Source organism: Thalassophryne amazonica, chromosome 15 (assembly GCF_902500255.1).
Source record: "Thalassophryne amazonica chromosome 15, fThaAma1.1, whole genome shotgun sequence".
Lineage (NCBI taxonomy): Eukaryota > Metazoa > Chordata > Actinopteri > Batrachoidiformes > Batrachoididae > Thalassophryne > Thalassophryne amazonica.
Window position 1 is genome coordinate 26,898,356 of NC_047117.1, and position 19,848 is coordinate 26,918,203.

The 19,848-nt window shown below is 39.3% G+C and overlaps 1 protein-coding gene across 1 annotated transcript in view; it reads left to right on the top strand.

Moving 5' to 3' along the window:
* Positions 1–19,434, top strand: part of dkk2 (dickkopf WNT signaling pathway inhibitor 2) — a 47,399-nt gene extending 27,965 nt beyond the window's left edge. The window contains exons 2-4 of the mRNA XM_034188532.1: positions 6,418–6,571; positions 10,067–10,198; positions 17,553–19,434. Of these exons, the coding sequence (XP_034044423.1) occupies positions 6,418–6,571; positions 10,067–10,198; positions 17,553–17,803 (537 nt within the window). The 3' untranslated portion in view covers positions 17,804–19,434. The remainder of the gene's footprint in view (positions 1–6,417; positions 6,572–10,066; positions 10,199–17,552) is intronic.
* Positions 19,435–19,848: the final 414 nt, after the last annotated feature.

Below are 19,848 nucleotides of genomic sequence, written 5' to 3' on the forward strand. Positions count from 1 at the left end.
TGGGTGGACTCATTTACATTTTGAGCAAAGCCAATAGAGTCTAATAATAAATTAAATGCAGTGTTGAGGCTGTCATTCTCAGCATCTGTGTGGATGTTAAAATCGCTCACTATAATTATCTTATCTGAGCTAAGCACTAAGTCAGACAAAAGGTCTGAAAATTCACAGAGAAACTCACAGTAACGACCAGGTGGACGATAGATAATAACAAATAAAACTGTTTTTTTGGGACTTCCAATTTGGATGGACAAGACTAAGAGTCAAGCTTTCAAATGAATTAAAGCTCTGTCTGGGTTTTTGATTAATTAATAAGCTGGAATGGAAGATTGCTGCTAATCCTCCGCCTCGGCCCATGCTACGTGCATTCTGACAGTTAGTGTGACTCGGGGGTGTTGACTCATTTAAACTAACATATTCATCCTGCTGTAACCAGGTTTCTGTAAGGCAGAATAATCAATATGTTGATCAATTATTATATCATTTACCAACAGGGACTTAGAAGAGAGAGACCTAATGTTTAATAGACCACATTTAACTGTTTTAGTCTGTGGTGCAGTTGAAGGTGCCATATTATTTTTTCTTTTTGAATTTTTATGCTTAAATAGATTTTTGCTGGTTATTGGTGGTCTGGGAGCAGACACCGTCTCTACGGGGATGGGGTAATGAGGGGATGGCAGGGGGAGAGAAGCTGCAGAGAGGTGTGTAAGACTACAACTCTGCTTCCTGGTCCCAACCCTGGATAGTCACGGTTTGGAGGATTTAAGAAAATTGGCCAGATTTCTAGAAATGAGAGCTGCTCCATCCAAAGTGGGATGGATGCCATCTCTCCTAACAAGACCAGGTTTTCCCCAGAAGCTTTGCCAATTATCTATGAAGCCCACCTCATTTTTTGGACACCACTCAGACAGCCAGCAATTCAAGGAGAACATGCGGCTAAACATGTCACTCCCGGTCCGATTGGGGAGGGGCCCAGAGAAAACTACAGAGTCCGACATTGTTTTTGCAAAGTTACACACCGATTCAATGTTAATTTTAGTGACCTCCAATTGGCGTAATCGGGTGTCATTACTGCCGACGTGAATTACAATCTTACCAAATTTACGCTTAGCCTTAGCCAGCAGTTTCAAATTTCCTTCAATGTCGCCTGCTCTGGCCCCCGGAAGACAATTGACTATGGTTGCTGGTGTCGCTAACTTCACATTTCTCAAAACAGAGTCGCCAATAACCAGAGTTTGATCCTCGGCGGGTGTGTCATCGAGTGGGGAAAAACGGTTAGAAATGTGAACGGGTTGGCGGTGTACACGGGGCTTCTGTTTAGGGCTACGCTTCCTCCTCACAGTCACCCAGTCGGCCTGCTTTCCCGGCTGCTCGGGATCTGCCAGAGGGGAACTAACGGCGGCTAAGCTACGTTGGTCCGCACCGACTACAGGGGCCTGGCTAGCTGTAGAATTTTCCACGGTGCGGAGCCGAGTCTCCAATTCGCCCAGCCTGGCCTCCAAAGCTATGAATAAGCTACACTTATTACAAGTACCGTTACTGCTAAAGGAGGCCGAGGAATAACTAAACATTTCACACCCAGAGCAGAAAAGTGCGGGAGAGACAGGAGAAGCCGCCATGCTAAATCGGCTAAGAGCTAGTAGCTGCGCTAAGCTAGCGGATTCCTAAAAACACGCAAAGTGAATAATGTGTAATAATTTAGAGGTGATTCAGCAGAAGGAGTGCTTTAGTTAAGGCACGTGAAGATTACACTGGGAAACAAATCGTTATCTAGATAACTAGATCAATCTAACTGCGCAGATTAAACAGCTAACAGATACAGCAAAACACTGCTGTGCTCCGGAACAGGAAGTGATACAATACCGCAGTGAGAGCCAACCACCAGTAGAGGCAAGCAAGAGACATCCATGATCTGATTGTCACGTCAACCACGTCAGCTATGGTCCACATGATGCAGTGTTCTTCAGCGCGCCGCTTGCTGGGCACGCAGGGCCAGCAGATGTGGACATGATAAGAGTGCACTGGTTCATTCATGTCATTTCATGACTTGATATCTATGACTGTGGGTCATACACAGAAGAACAGAAGGATCATACTTGTATTGTCCGCTCAATAAGAGGGATTAACAATTACAAATTAGTAGCAGTGGCGCGATGTGGTGCCACAGGTGCTCGCACTATGTTCGTGCACGAGCGTGCGCGAAGCTGTCGCCACGGTATTGTGCATGTCTGTCTGACCGTATGTCCATCCCGACAGCAGGTGGAATGTCTTGTGGTTCCCCATTTCCTTTTTTGTTCATGGTTTTTCGACCGGTTTATGCTTCTTTTGCTCAATTTCATGTTATGCCCGAAGGGGCCCTTAGATTCTGCAGACATGATAAAAGTCTGCACTGTCCAACTTCACTGTACACAGAAAGCTGAGAAAGGAATTTACAGTCTAAGTGAAGGATGTTGTTATTATTGGATGTTTATGTGAATAACAAGCATAAAAACACATTTATTGAGGACAGAATAGATTTCATTTGCTCAGAGAAAAGTGCATACAGATGTATGAGTGGATGATCTTGTATGTGCTGCCAGAATTATTTCAGTATTTATATTGTGTGCATGAAACATTAAAATTAAATGAATAATATCTTGTGCGCATACAATAACATTTCAAGTGCTATACTTTTGGGACAGAAGTTGGGTCCGTTAGACTGAACTTGAACAGACTCAACAAGCTCATCAGGAGAGCTGACTCTGTCTTGGGGGTTGAGCTGGAGTCTGTGGTGAGGTGTCAGAGAGGAGGATGCTGAGGAAGCTGCTCAGCTTCCTGGACAACACCTCCCATCCCCTGCCTGCCACACTGACATCCTGTCACCTTCAGTCATAGACTGAGACCACAAGGTGCACCACAGAATGGCACAGGAGGACTTTCCCTACCTGTGGCAATTAGACTGTATAATTCCTCCCCCTTTTGCAGGATTAATACGTAATGAACGAAGCTATTCAGAGTTATTCGGTTATTCAGAGTAAATTTGTTGTACGTATTGAAAAAAAAACATTGTTCACTGTTTACTGTTACTGTGCTCTGGCAAAATAAATAATTTCCTTCAGGATAAAGTTGATCTTATCTTAATGGTACAGATCTTTTTCTTTCTTTTGCCTCGCCTCTGATTTAGTGTTTCATCAACAGAAACATGCATCTCTACTTCACACAGAATCTTTATGGATGTCTGGTGGACTTTGATGGGATGAGTGTGTCGTGTGTATGTGTGTGCGCGCGCGTGCACCCCGAGTTAGTGTGTTCTTCTGGCTGTAATAACGTATGTATTATCATGTATTGTAGGGCTATTTTAACACAAGTTGGAGGGAAACTGTTCTTTTGATCATTTTCAGTTGAAGCATACTTAATTTTTTTTTTAATACAACAGGAATGTAGCCAAACAATTTGTAAATGTCAGTTTGTATTAATGTATTGATGCTGTGATGTAGATTATAAATTATGTAACATATGGTAGGGTATCACCAAACCTCTTGTCATCATTCTTGTTTTATTATTATATGAAAATGCGGTGGAATTGCATAATATCAGTGGTATATTTGGATTTTGAAGGTTGTTGTTTGCCTTTTGGCTTCTCCTGTTTAAATGGGGTCACCACAGAGCCGCATTGGGATTTGGCACAAGTTTTACACTGGATACCCTTCCTGACGCAACTCCAGTTTTACATGGAGAACACACACATACACAGCGCTCCTTGTGTTCTGAACAGGTCTTCCACCCAAGTACTAACCAGGACCCACTCAGGATCAGACTTACACGGAGCAGACAGGGTGCTATATTACATTAATTTCACCAATAAAATCATATGGGTTTAATTTACAAAACTGCATTTCATGGATGAAAATTTACTTGTGAGAGAGCTGCCATCATTAGGTATAACTTCTGTTAAATGAGATAATGAAATGTGTATAATGCTTCACAGATGTGTTTTGAACTTTATTTAATATATGCAGAAGAAAGTCTTATGTGTGAACACATTGTTTTATGCATCATATCTCCACCATATTTCAGGCTATGCTATTCAAACAATAATTAAAATACAGCTTGTATCACAACAGAGAGGTACGACAGACTGAGAAATGCGTATGTGAATGAGTGGATTCAACTCAGCCTGGAGAAGTTCTCAGAGAGCTGGTCCTTCTAAGGAATTTCAAAATGCCACTTGCTATATTGTAAGATGTAGAATTAAAGCAGCATTCTAAAGAGAATCTGAGGTGCATTCTGGAGAGAGCATGAGGTACATTGCATAAAATGGTCTACCTGCATGTTTTTCTTGATTAGTAGCCATGTAAAACGTGTCAGTTACCAATGCGAATCTGGCTGTATCCGCTGTGGTGACCCCAAACAGTACCGAGAGCAGCCGAATGGAGAACAACAGTAGCCATGTAACTGTGCATGTCACCTGTATCCTATGTTCAGTCCTGGTACATCCAGTTGAAATTGCCTGTGTCAAATATTTGACATGTTCTAAGTAGGGTGGCGATGTATGACGGCGTTTTAGGGCCATATTGAATTTTCTTTTTTCTTTTTTTTTCGCAATATTACGAGAATAAAGTCGTAATTTTAAGATTTCAAGAATAAGGTCGTAATATTACTAGAAGAAAGTCATAATTTTAGGAGAATAAAGTTGTTGGGTATTTTCTCCTCCAAACATTTTTAAAACCTTTAACAAGACAAACAGAGTCAAGAAACACCAGTGAGACAGAAAGTCAAATATTACGCGCGGAGTGCGGCCAGGCTGTACACCAAGGCTACACTAAAGTCTGGCCTGCTTTTCCGCTCTTTTTATTAAGAGACGCCCTCATCACATGAACAAGAAACTTGTCCTAAGGGTGGGGGTAATGACGCAAGACAAGTTTCTTCCCATAACATAAACGCATACGTCAATAAGTGCAGCTGTAAGGAAGAACACTTCAGGTCAGCACATCTCGTTCGTCTGTTGCAGGTATCAGCTGTTCTGCATCTGCCTGAAGTGTCCTGTCTTCCACACTCCTTCACACTAAACACCACATCACAAACGTCAAAACAAAATTGAATTCTCAGGATTGCATTAAGACAGGTGCAAAACAGCACATCTCCGTTCTCATGAGAAAGAAGACAAAGCTAAACAAGGTTGAATAACACGTACGTTCTCAGGGTGAAGTGCAAAACAGCACAACACCGTTCTCATGAGAAAGAAGACAAGCTAAACAAGGTTGAATAACACGTACGTTCTCAGGGTGAAGTGCAAAACAGCACAACACCGTTCTCATGAGAAAGAAGGCAAATGTACAAACGTTTAACAGTGATAACATATATACAAAATCTCTAACAAAAGTTCTAATATTACGAGAATAAAGTCGTAATTTTAGGAGAATAAAGTCGGAATTTTAAGACTTCAAGAATAAAGTCATAATATTACGAGAATAAAGTCGCAATTTTAAGACTTCGAGAATAAAGTTGTAATATTACAAGAATAAAGTCGCAATTTTAGGAGAATAAAGTAGTATTTTTATGATAAAAAACTCGTAATATTACGAGAATAAAGTCATAATATTACGAGAATAAAGACATAATTTTATGAGAGGAGAAACTGCATCTCAAAATGAGATCTGTGGAGTACTTTGTGAAGTTGTACTTCAGTACAGTTTTTACAAATAAGGAAATATTTCATCTTCTGGCACATCTGCACCACGTTATCATTAGTATCAGAACTTTGAAAAGAATATGCAAGAAAATGTGTCTGTTCTGAAGGAAGAACCACATGGACTTGGAGGAAATCGCCTCTTTCTTGGAGGAGGAAATGGCTGGAACTGGCAGCCTGCAGGGTTATCACTGGATGCATCAGTGGGTGATTCAGAGGGGTTTTGTGGTTTCTCAAGAAACAATCAGACTGATAATCAAGATTTTGGATCCAGAAGGAGTGGAGCTACGACTGGCATGGCGTCTCCGACGCCAGCAGTACACCTACAGAGGACCCAATGCCATATGGCATATGGCATTGGGTCCAACAATAAACTAGTCTTATGGCTTTCACGATTAAGAGTTTTTTCTCGTAAAATTACAACTTTATTCTCATAATATTACAACTTTTTTCTCATAATATTATGACTTTATTCTCGTAATATTACGACTTTATTCTCGAAGTCTAAAAAAAAAAATTCAGTGTGGCCCTAAAACGCCGTTGTAGCGATGTAACTGAAATTAGTGTTTGTCTAATTCCAGTTTTTGATACAATCTGCACAGACAACAAAAGTGTCACAATTCATATTTACCATTAACTACATCAGTCTTAACAAATGTTGTGCAGTGTAACTTGTTTTTCTGCTGTAATCCTGGTAAACACATAATGAGTAAATGCATGGTATTTTTTTTTGTTTGTTTGTTTGTTTGCAGCAGGCATATCCTTGCAGCAATGACAAAGAATGCAGTGTGGGCAGCTACTGCCACAGCCCACAGCAGGCTCCATCACGTTGCATCACCTGCCGCAGGAGGAAGAAGCGCTGCCATCGAGATGCCATGTGCTGTCCCGGAAACCGTTGCAGTAACTGTACGTACCCGACATGACTGTAATTTGCAGTAATATTGTTGCTGGTTAGAATTCAGCTACCTAATTGTCTAAATATATTAGTCCACAATGAGTCACAACACCTTTAAACCATAAACAATACGTACAATTTCTACCTGGAGCCAATAGATATGAGTATCGAGTATTGAGAAGACTTTACATCCTTCCGTCTGTCTGTCTGTCTGTCTGTGCTCAGCATGAGTCCAGTCCTATTACTGCCTGTCTTCAAATTCACAGGGACCATTCCTGGGACACAGACCTTGGACAAGTTCAGAAATGGCTAACACTGACTTATTTTAAGAGGCTAAAAAGTCGCACTCTTTCATTCTGTTCTCTTTTTTGTTTTTTTTGAGGGTTGGGGTTGAACTCTGTTTGCAGCTAGCAAACATATTTGTCATATATTATATCAAAGCTAGTGAGAAATAGATACTTCTAAAACTGAAAATGCTGATTTTGTAACCTGATAACACCTCTGGAGTGATTTACAAGACATTTCACGGACGTCAGCGTGCATGCTAACTTCCGCTAACTCAAAGCTAGCTTCCTCGCTTGACAAAAGCTTTTACATGTGCACACGCATGCCCTCCTGCAAACACTGCTAAAACAAAAATATTGTTTATGATTGATTGATAGAGGGAGTTTTTTGAACATGTACAAATTGTACGTAAGACAATAGGATCTTAATAATTAATGTAAGTAACTATATATATATATATATTCTCAAAGATATAGTGGGTAAGACAACACAGCACCAAGAACTGTGACAATACTATGGCAGCAAGACACACCAACAAAGACACTGCCAGTGACAACAACAAAGATGCCAACAACTACAAGGATAGGCAGAAAATCAACATGCAGACAAATAACATGCAGATGAGAGATCATGTCCACCCAAGGAGCAAGCCAGGACGATAGTTGCAAACTTCGAACTATGCAGGATTTCATATGAATTATTTGTGTTATTTGTGTATATTGAGAAAATATTGCATTCATGTGTGCATATGTATATGGAAACGCTATGAATCTATGCAACAAAAGTGAAAGATAAAGACAGAGGTATGATAAAATCAATATTGGTTAGGAGTCGCATCTGGATGCTGAAATCCAAGAATTATAATATAGGTTTATTTTTGTAATATTTTGCAAAATTACACCAGTTCATTTTCATGAGGAGAACATATATTGCTGGGGGGAATTCCATAGGGAATATTGTCTCTTCCTTCAGATGACATCATTCAGATGAACTGCAGAAGGAAGCACATGTGCATGTATGAGGTTTTGAGTTTACTTGTGACTTGACCCACTTGCTTGATGTGCATTCCAGGGGCGTGCATGCTAACATGCGTAAGATATCTTGTAAAACACTTGTTTCAAAAACAGCATTTTTTGATTTAGAAGTGTTTATTGCTAACATTTACAAAATATATAAAAAACATATTTGATTTATACACAAATAAGCTCATTTGGAGCACTTTCCATCATCTTGGTTTATTTTGTTTGAAGTGAGCAGCCAGCTGACATCACGCTGCCTTTCTTTACTCTGATTGGCAGTTGCAATGTCCTTCCCAGCATCCTTACTTAGCTTAGGGAAAACCCCTATGTGATTTATGATGTTACTGCCAGATGTACATCATGGTGCCTAATCACTTGAATGTCATCCCATCAAGGGTCGAAAGTCAAAATTATTTCATATGACGATTCTCTTATTTAAATGCTAAGAAAGAAAATTACAGTGGTACCAAAGAAAATTCTTTTTATGACTTAAATCTTAAATAACTCAAATGTCATGCAGCTTGAACATAGCTTAATTGGAGCATGGGCATGCTAATTAGGCAAAAAGGCTGTTTGATTTATAGATTCAAAATGTATTATTTGCTAAGTACAACAGTTTTATAGTGTATAATTTTCAGTTTGAACTGTGAAGCTATTTAAATTTGGACTTTTTTACTTTACTTTACAGAATTGTTCTCAAACTATAACAGTAACTGCCCGTTTTTTCTAGAAAAATAACAGATTTTTTTTTTTCCAACCCATTTCTGGATCTGGATAGTTAGGGCTGGATCAGGTGACCCTGAACCATCCCTTAGTTATGCTGCTATAGACTTAGACTGCTGGAGGGTTCCCATGATGCACTGAGTGTTTCTTTTTATTCACCTCTTTTTGCTCTGTATGCACCACTCTGTATTTAGTCATTAGTGATTGATCTCTGCTCTCTTCCACAGCATGTCTTTTTCCTGATTCTCTCCCCTCAGCCCCAACCAGTCCCAGCAGAAGACTGCCCCTCCCTGAGCCTGGTTCTGCTGGAGGTTTCTTCCTGTTAAAAGGGAGTTTTTCCTTCCCAATGTCGCCAAGTGCTTGCTCATAGGGGGTCGTTTTGACCGTTGGAGTTTTTCTGTAATTATTGTATGGCTTTTGCCTTACAATATAAAGCACCTTGGGGCAACGTTTGTTGTGATTTGGCGCTATATAAATAAAATTGATTTGATTTGATTTGATTTCCCCCCACTGGCAACAATTGTTGCTGAAGTGTATCACTGTTATTTTCTACTCACAGTAAAAAATCTCAAAGGTACTAATGCAACTTTTTCCACTTATTAAAAAAAACTGCCACCAGGTTGTCAAGATAAATAATTACATTTTGGCCCAGAGTAGGAAAAGTCCATGGTTTTCTGTGATGGAATTATAATATGTTTGTGAAACCAACTTTAATGTCTGATTGTTGGTTTGTAAAATCAGAAGAGTATGATCTTTAAAATCAAGTTCAGCACATGCTTCCAGATAGAAAATCCTCAACTAAAACACAAAGCTTAAAGGTTATGTTATGACATAGCTCACAAATGCAAAAGCTGCAATTATACATGAGCAATCAGTAAAAGTAGGCAGTTGATGTATTTATGCTGCTTAACCCAGGGGCAGATCTAAGGGGTGGGGGCACCCCGCTCCCCCTTTTCATGGGCCAAAAAAACCTGCTGAATGCTATTTCTGAATCCTCTACTCAGCAACAAGTGACTCAACCAGATAAATTTGTACCAGGCCCCGATTCAGCAAGTTATAGCAAGGTTGTTCACCTTTTTAGCCACAGACAGTTCAAATGTTTTCTGTTCCTTGTCCTCATAATGTCATATCATCACATTCAAGATTGTACAATTCAAGTTCAAATTAATAGAAAACAGGTTATAAAGTATTTTCTAGTAGTAGTAGTAGTAGTAGTTTTCTCAGTGATTGCATTTTGTGGAAAAATATGCACCAAAATGCAAGAAATGGCCCCAGACTGCTCAAGGGATGCACAACCAAGACACATTCACAAATTTACAAATCTATGATCCACCCCCCACCCCTTTACAAAATGCTGGATCTGCCCCTGATTTGACCTGTCTTGAGATCCAGACCACCGGATAGACAAACATGTTCTGACATAATGTTTGTTTACTGTGATATCTCAACTTTATGTTTTTCTTTTTCATCCCTCTTAAGATATTTGCATCCCCATCTCTGAGAGCGTGCTGTCCCCTCACCTCTCAGCATTAGACGAACACAACAAACTCTCCACCAAGGAGCAGGGCTGGAGGAGGAGCAGCAAAGCGCATGCAAAGCATTCTCTCAAAGGTAAGATTTGTTTGCATTTCGCAACCTTCTCATGCACTGTTCAAAGGATTGCTCATGTTGAAAACCCCAGAAATCTCTCTGAACATAATCACTGCCATCTTTCTATATTCCATTGTCATCACATCAGTGTCTCTGCCCCAAAGCGCAGCGTGGGAATCCAAAAGGAGCCACAATGCTGCGCTCCCATTCCTGCACATATCTGAGTGAAAAGCAATGTTAAAATTACAGCCTGACTGATATGGGTTTTTTGCGGGGTCCATATGATACAAATATTCGATAGAAAAAAAATCATGTCAATATATAGACATAAAAAAATGGCAGTGATCTGTAATGTGATGTTCTCAAACCCTTCTGACAAAGAAATGTAATTGAGGCTTGATGTTTTATAGGCTAAACATGAATTTTTTTTATCATAGATAACTATAAATATAACCAACAACCGACCAGTATGTTACCTTGGATTGGTAGTCCTCGTGTAGCACCGCTAGGCATAAAACAGACTTCTTATCTATGCATTTTGGCCTCCAGCTGGCAGCACAGTGACCACTTGCCTCTTGTCTCTGTAAAATGCTCACTCTGACTGAAAATCAATGGCAACTGGTCACTTTGCCTTTGTCTCTTGTAGCTAAGGAGACCAAGGGGTGATAGGGTCCCAGCCATACTTAACAGCATTTTAGCCAATGCCACCAGAGAACCCTCTGCCAGACACACTATGTAATGACCGCATTGTTTATCAAGTGGTTAGTGTGCTTGCTTCTAGAGCAGAAGGTTCCTTGTTCAAGACTGCTAGTGCCCATTTCCCGTGTAATATGGATTGCCATCTGGAAGTGCATTCGCTGCAAAACGTGTGCCAAATCAACATGCAGATCCATCTTGGTTCTGCTGCAATGACCTGAGTGTGAGAGGATTGGGGGTGATGCTGGAGGAGCTTAGTTTAACAAGATGTGTGTGGAAAAACTCATATCATCCTGTCAATATATAAGTCAGGCTCTTGTTAAAATACTGTTTTTAGGTTAGGTTTTTGATGGGCCCAGATACAAACACTATCTAGTGTTCCAGACCTCATATCAATTATAAAACAATACTCCCATGGGCATTGGGCATAGAAATGTCGACAAGTGGTATTGTGATTTAGAGGTCATGGGTGCAAAAATCACAACTGCATATTGTGGAAATTAGCAACTGCATTTGCATTGTGATGTGCACAGTTATGCACTGGGTGGAAGACAAAGCCCAATGTACCCAATTTTAAGTAAAACAAGGCGCACTTGTTTCACATTTCACACATTTACATGATCATGAGGAGAACGTCATTTTAGGGTTTTGGCTATGGATCACAGCACTTACAATAGAATGTCCTTAATTATATCAATGTTTACTTCATGTGGAGTAGATTTTTCAAACGGTCTGTTGCTATGATCATCTTGTTCTTGCTCTGTTGGCTGCTCCCATTCAGGGTTGCCATAGCAGGTCATCTGTCGGCTTCTAATCTTTCCCCATGCATATCCTCCCTCAACACATCCATCAAACTCCTCTTTGCTGTTCTTTTTTTTAATACTTAAATCAATCAATCAATCAACTTTTTTCTTATATAGCGCCAAATCACAACAAACAGTTGCCCCAAGGCGCTCCATATTGTAAGGCAAGGCCATACAATAATTATGAAAACCCCAACGGTCAAAACAACCCCCTATGAGCAAGCACTTGGCCACAGTGGGAAGGAAAAACTCCCTTTTAACAGGAAGAAACCTCCAGCAGAACCAGGCTCAGGGAGGGGCAGTCTTCTGCTGAGACTGGTTGGGGCTGAGGGAAAGAACCAGGAAAAAGACATGCCGAGAAGGGGGGCAGAGATCGATCACTAATGATTAAATGCAGAGTGATGCATACGGAGCAAAAAGAGAAAGAAACAGTGCATCATGGGAACCCCCCCACAGTCTACGTCTAAAGCAACATAACCAAGGGATGGTCCAGGGTCACCCGATCCAGCCCTAACTATAAGCCTTAGCGAAAAGGAAAGTTTTAAGCCTAATCTTAAAAAGCCTAATCTTTTCACATATAAACACAAATGCAGTGTTTTATCACTTACAATAAAATATTTTGCTCACAAATAGCATCAAATAAAGAGGAAAAATAGAACACAGTAACATAAAACTAAAAAATAAAATAAATAAAAAATTGTGACAGCAACCAATTATGTTTGAATATGTTTGATTCAGTTTTCAATTGTTGATAATTTGTATGTCATCCATTTGTCCCATTTTTTTTTTAAATCAAATTCTGTTTCTCTCAGTCTTAAAATGAAAGTCATTCTTTCCATTGTAAATATTTCCTGAACAATACCCTTCCAATGGTTTTGGTCTGGTGATTTAGGGTTGAGCCATTTTCTTGTGATAGCTTTCCTTGCAGCACTCAGTAATATTTTTACTAAATACTGGTCTTCTTTCCTAACATCCATGACCGATGCCAAATATAAAACATGTTGGTACAGAGTATTTCAAAATTTCACACAAAATAAGATGGATAGATGTCCAGTAAGGTTTTATTTTGATGCAGTCCCAAAATATATGAGAGTGGTTAGCGTTAGTAACACCACAATGTCTCCAGCAGTTCTGTTGATTTCTCAACTGTTTACTTTTAATAGATGGTGTAATAAAAAATCTAATTAAATTTCTCCAATTGAATTCTGTCCATTTTTGAGAATTTGTAGACGAATGAGATATTTCACAAATTTTATACCATTCATCATTAGAAATTTGAATAGAGTTTTCTTTCTCCCATTTCTCTTTAACATATAGACTTGTATGTTTTTGGCAAGACATTCAGCTTGAGTACAGCCTTGATGTAATTTTTTGAGTCTTATGTTGATATGCACCACATAATGTTTCCAGGACTGCATTGGGTTCCAGGACTGCATTGGGTTCACTTTCCTTTCTTTCTTTTTTATAATATTCTCTCAGTAGCAGATATCAGAAGAAGTCCTTATTCTCAAGTTTATACTTCAGTTTTAAGTTTTGGAAACTCTTAATTTCACCGTTACTAATTAAAGTGCAAAAAGCTGTGAGGCCATTGTCAATCCAGTGCTTGAACACAGAGTCATGCACTCCAGGTTTAAAGTCCTTGTCATATGCTATCCATCTTAACAATTTTCTTTCTTTCTTTAATTTTAATTGCTTTGCCAGATCAAACCAAGTGTCAAGTGTAAACTGTGTAATTGGATTAAGATTTGGCTTTAATTTATCTGGTATACTATTCTCTCCCAGGATTGTCTGAATATTATATTGAGGGATGCACATCTCATTTTCCTTCCATCTGGCAATATAACCAGGGTCACACCAACAACACAAAAACCTTAGTTGTGCTGCGTAAAAGTAGAGTTTCAGGTTTGGGAGGGCCATGCCTCCTCTATCTTTTGGAAGTTGAATTGTGGAATATCTTACTCTGGCTTTCTTACTGTCCCATATAAATTTAGAAAACATTTTATCCCATTCATTGAATTGTTTTACTGGTATGTTTACAGGGAGGGACTGCAATAGATAGAGGAGCCTTGGCAAAATGTTCATTTTTATCACATTTATTCTATCGCTAAGTGAAGTGGGTAAGTAGACCATCTCTGAATATCTGCTCTGAGACTTTGATTAATTAAATAATAATTGAAACTATACAAATGGGTTGGATCTTTAGGAAGAAACACTCCAAGATATTTGATTTTGTTGGCATTCCATTGCAAGTCATATTCACGGGTGGTTTCAGTTGAGGGGAAATGGTTGAAAAGCAACACCTGAGTTTTTGAAATATTTTATAACCTGCATATTCTTTAAATTTCTCCAAGAGATTCACCAGTTTGGGGAGAGATGCATTAATGTCTTCCAGGAATAACAGGATATCGTCTGCAAACAGTCCGATTTTTGTTTTCTTTCATTGATTATAATTCCCTTTAAATCAACTTCTTGTCGGATTGCTTGGGCCAGTGGCTCTATATATAAAGCAAAGAGGGTGGGGCTTAATCCACACCCTTGCCGACAGCCTCTACTGAGGTCAAAACGTTCTGTCAAAGAGCCATTGATCTTTAATCTCGCAGTAGGTTTTTCGTAGACTGCCATTATACATTGAATAGATTCATCAGTAAAACCAAATTTCCTCAGTGTTTGGGATAAAAAGTCCCAATTTACTCGATCCAAAGCCTTTTCTGCATCAAGGCTGAGCAGGGCTGCTTTCAGTTTATTATTGGATATTGTATGAATTACTTGTAAACCTCTTCGGATATTATCTTGTGTTTGTCGGCCAATTATGAAGTCAGTCTGGTCATCATCAGTTAAATCAGAAATAAAAGACTCAAATCTTTTGGAAATAATGTATGTGTATATTTTGTAGTCTACATTTAATATCGATATTGGCCTATAGTTACCACAATTTTCTCTATCCTTGTTTTCTTTAGGAATTAGTGAAATTATTGCTCCTTTCCATGAAGGGGGAGTTTTGCCTTCTTTGTGGATATAATTTAAGACCCTGAGAAGTAATGGCTTCAGTTCTTCTTTAAATACCCTGTACCACTTGCCAGGAAAACCATCACTTCCTGGGGCTTTATTTGATTTTAACCGATTTATTGCTTTATCCAGCTCCTTTTGTGTAATCTCAGCCATCAAATGTTTATTTTGTGTTTCTCCTATAGAAGGAAGATCTAACTTGCCCAGAAATAATGTAACTGATGATTTGTCATGGGAGCCCTCTTGTGAATACAAGTTGCTATAGTACTGATAAAAGTTCTTTCAATATCTTTTGGATCTGTCTGGACTTTTTGTGAAAGGGGGTCTTTTAATTTCGTAATTAGAGAATCCTTTTGCTGTTTACGCAGTTTACGGGCTAGCAGCTTTGTGGATTTTGGACCAATTTCATAATATGCCTGTTTGGTATATCTAGCCATTTTCTCTATCACATCATCAAAGTATTCTTCAAGTTGTAGTTTCAGGTTTTTAATTTCTTTTTGAGTGTCTTCATTCTTTTGTATTTTAAATTTGTCTTCTCTGTCTTTTAAATCATTAACCAATCTATTATATCTTTCATTTTTTGCTTTTTTGATATATGTTGCTTTAGCTATAATTTTCCCTCTTAATACCGCTTTCAACGCATCCCACAACATTAATGGGTCCACCTTCCCATTGTCATTATATTCAATATACATCTTGATTTCTTGTTTAACAAAGTTTACTACTGACTGGTTATTAAGTAAACCTACATTTAGTCGCCATAGTGTATTTTTTTATTATTTCCTACATCCATAGTTTAATAAGTAGCGTTATGGTCCGAAACATCTGCGACTCCTATCCGACATTCTCTTACCCTATAAAAATCTTCCTGTTGCATTATGAAGAAGTCTATTCTTGAGTGTACACCATGAGGCACAGAGACACATGAGGCATATTTACTAATGTCATCAAATTATGCTCTACCTTACATTTCACTATGAGAAATCTGCCATCTTTGTCAGATGTTACTTTAAGATTCTCAAAATATATATTTTTTGGAAACAAGTATTGCTACACCTCTTCTATGACTCTGTGAATATGAATTGTAGATAATGTTATAGCCAAATTTTGAAAGTTTGTTCAAGTCAAAGTCTTCCACTGGAACTCCTGGAGCCGCTGGCGTACCCTCTCGGCTGTGTCCCGCTCTCCACGCTTACGAACGCGTTGCCATGGTGATGCCTGCTCCTCTCGTCGGATCTCTTGTGGTTTGTTGTCACCTGCTTCCTCCTCTTTGAGATGAAATGGAAGCAAACCGCGTTGTTTTAGCACTCTTTCCGCTTCCTCTGCACTGTTGTAGATTTGAGATCTGCTCTCCCAGTGGATGCGCATTTGGGTATACAGCATCTGGAAACATACACCTTTCTCTTTCAAAGTGTCCTTAACCTTTTTGTAGGCTTTGCATTGTTGGATCACATCAGATGTGTACTCGTGATCAAAAGAGAGAGTTTTATCTCCGCACTGTATCTTCTTTTTCCATGCGTTCCTGAGAACCGTTTCTTTGACTCTAAACTGAAGAAAATTAACAACTATTGATCTTGGGGGGGGTGTTGGGAGACGGTGTCGGACCGAGTGCCCGGTGTGCGCGTTGTATTTGGGCATCAACTCCTTCCTCAATAAGCTTTTCTTTTGTCAGCAAACTATCCACAAACTGTATCATAGAGGAGCCCTCCGTATCTTCACGCACTCCATATATCCTTAAATTGTTCCGCCTGCCCCTCAACTCTATATCGTTGAGTTTATTAATCAGAAGTCTCTGCTCCGCAAGAGAATCTTTGAGCGCTTCTTTGGCCACAGTGGACCAACTTTCAAGCTGGTGAATGCGTGTCATAGCATCCTGGAGTTTATCATCATGCTCCTGTAGCGTTAGCGTGGTGGTGGCTAACTGCTGATTTATCTGTTTACTGAACTCCGCCAGTTCCTCTTTCATCTCACGCTTAACATCCTCTTTGAACAGCGTCAGATCTGTATGTAATTGAGATCGAAGACCACTTATTTGGTCGCTTACATCTTTCAGGCTTAAGGAGGCTGGGTCCCTGCCATGTACGTTTTTGCTAGCTGGGTTAACTCCGCATATGCCTGCTACGTCTCCTTTGTTTTCTGTTTGATCCATTTTCTCAGTCATTTTTTGGCTTCCAGTTTTTGTTCCCCCAGTCGTATTCTGAGTAACAGGCAACTGGTGATTTAGATAGCTGAATTTCAGGGTTTTCTAAGCCTGTCTATCAGGAGCACTCACTTCAAGCATCCATCTCGTTCCGTCGCAAACCAGAAGTCCCTCTTTGCTGTTCTTATTCTCCTCTTGCCAGACAACTACATCCTCAGCATCCTTCTCCTGATATACCCCGTATCCATCCTATGCACATGCCCAAAATAAGTAAATTTTATTAGATTAGATTAAATTAGATTAGATAGAACTTTATTGATCATCTTGGGAAGACTCCCTCAGGGAAATTGAGATTCCAGCAGCATTGTATAAGTAAAAAGCACACAGAGTATCAAAAGTGAAAGTAAAAAAAAAAACCCAGTTTGCAAATATCAATATAAATACAACATAAATATAAATACCAGACATACTGATCGCTACTGGCTTACTGGCTACTACTGTTCCTCTCCTTCCTGTCCTCTGTCTTCCTGTTACTCCTCTGATGCCTTTCATTTTTTGAGCTGTATGTGGTGGATGTACAATTTGTATATTAATGAGCATCTACTCAGGGCATTATGCACCCCAAGTGTTTCCTTTCTTAATATATCAGATGAAGCATTTGTTTCTATTTTTCCAAGCAGACCCAGTGCCAGATTCATATCAAGTCCTGGTTCTTCTCTTCTCCTGCTAGGCCACGAGGGCGATCCCTGTCTGCGTTCGTCCGACTGCTCGCCAGGATACTGCTGCGCCCGCCACTTCTGGACTAAGATTTGCAAACCGGTCCTGAGGCAAGGAGAGGTGTGCACCAAGCAAGGGAAGAAAAGATCTCACAGTTTGGAAATCTTCCAGCGCTGCGACTGCGCCAAAGGCCTCTCCTGCAAGGTGTGGAAAGACGCCACCTCCTCATCCAAATCCAGACTTCACATGTGTCAGAAGATCTGAAGTGGAGGCAGCTGCCGTCGGCGTGGAGGCCTCAGCCGCCATCTGCCAGTGGAAGATTTTTAAAGGATGGGTTGTGGCTGTATTGAGTAGGAGTGAAAGACACAGACTAACAAGAGACAGAACAGACAGCGTGGGTTCAAGCTTGCTATTTAGCAGGCAGAGAGGGATTGCTTTAATGTTTTTGCTTCCACGTAGAAACCCGCTCCCTTGCATCAATGCAAACGAACACGTTGAGGCTTCGCGAGACTGTGCTCGTGACATGTTAGTTCAAATTTCTTACACATTGTCGTGATTTTCAGGGAGCCACAGCAGATTCTGTGACAGATGTGGACGTTTTGCAGATAGGGTTGACAGATGTAGCAATTTTATGATAATAATAATAATAATATAACAGGTTGCCTATTTACAGAGAAGCCATACTATTATTGCACAGTGCATTCTTCAACAAGCAATTTCTGTTATTGTATTGTTCTCTGGATCATATCTTGAAGAATTCAGATTTATGTAAGACTTTCCTATCAAGTAATAACAGTTTCTCTCAGAATAATTGCCATAATATATGACGGACTCATTATAATAAACATGCCGCAACTTCATTGCGGAGAGTAGTTTTAACCAAAGAATGACAACTTTCATCTGGCAGATTAGTTTATCTCTCGCTCTTTTACTACAAGGAGAGAGAAAGGTTTTGTGCACATCCCACGTAACCTTGTGTGATCTGTCTTTAGATGCAGCTGTGTTCGATTGTGATAGAGCTGCGTGGACAAAACGGTTCTGCATTGAGATCGTGTTAATCTTGGGGCTCTGCCGCAGAGAATAGTTCTGCTTTTGCAATCACACCAACAAATTCAAGGATACAACCAAAGTGCAATTTTTTCCATTTGTGCAGCCAGTAAAAATGGAGACGAGAGATGATTGATTAGAATTACAAAAACACGCCGTAAAGCCAAGTATTTCAAACAGCGTTACAGATTAAATGGACATTTTATTATTAACAGCAAAAATGTTGATTTTCCTGTTTTTCAGTTATAATTGTGTATTTTCCTCCAATGAAATGCTTTTTTTTTTTTTTTTTTTGCTGATCTTGAAGCAATGCTTATATTTCAATACCACTCTTTAAACAGCCTGTTGCCAAAAACAGTCCATATAATCTCACCCATGCATTTTTTAAAGTGAATAGACTACACATATTCTGCAACCATTTAAATAATAAATAAGTTCTTATATTGTAAATAGACTGGAAACAAAGAATTTGTATTTAAGAACTGATGTATATCATGTACATATATTAAAAAATATAATTCCTAAATATGAGGTAGGTGAGGGCAGGGGTGAGGAGGGACGAACACAGCTGGTTAGAGTCAGAATAATGTAGTTGAGGTAATAAAATGTATGCACATAGACAAAGAGAGATATGACTGATTACACATTGGTCACGTCGGAGGGAAGTTCATAAAAGAAAGTCAAAAATTTCCAAAACAGGTTTATGTAAATGGTGTGTAAATCGTGTCAAGAATTATGTACCTACCACTAAATATTTTGTGTGCGTGTTTGTGTGAATACTTTCCACTGAGTTCTTTTGTGTATTAACAGTGACAAATTAATAAAAGAATGTATTTTGTATCACTGATTACACAGGACTTATTATTATTATTATTATTATTATTATTTCTGCAAAGGAGCTTTATTTTTCAGCCATGATGTTTTGGCTGTTTTTGATTTTTGATTTTTTTCAGGTATTGCAAAGACTTTGCATCCATCCATCCATCTGTCTGTGCTCAGCATATGTCCAGTACTGCCAAAGTCTTTAAATTCACTGGGAACATTCTTCGGACACAGTTCAAAGATGGCTAACCTTGAGCTATTTTAAGAGGTTAAAAAGTCACATTCTGTTTCAACCTGTTCCATTTTTTTTCTTTTGAGTGGCGGGAGTGACACCCAATCAGAGTAGAGCAGCACCGTGACTTCAGTGGCAGGTCCCTGTAAAACCGCTTCATTTGTGTTTATATAAAATGTTTCTCATATTATGTAAAAGCTAGTGAGAA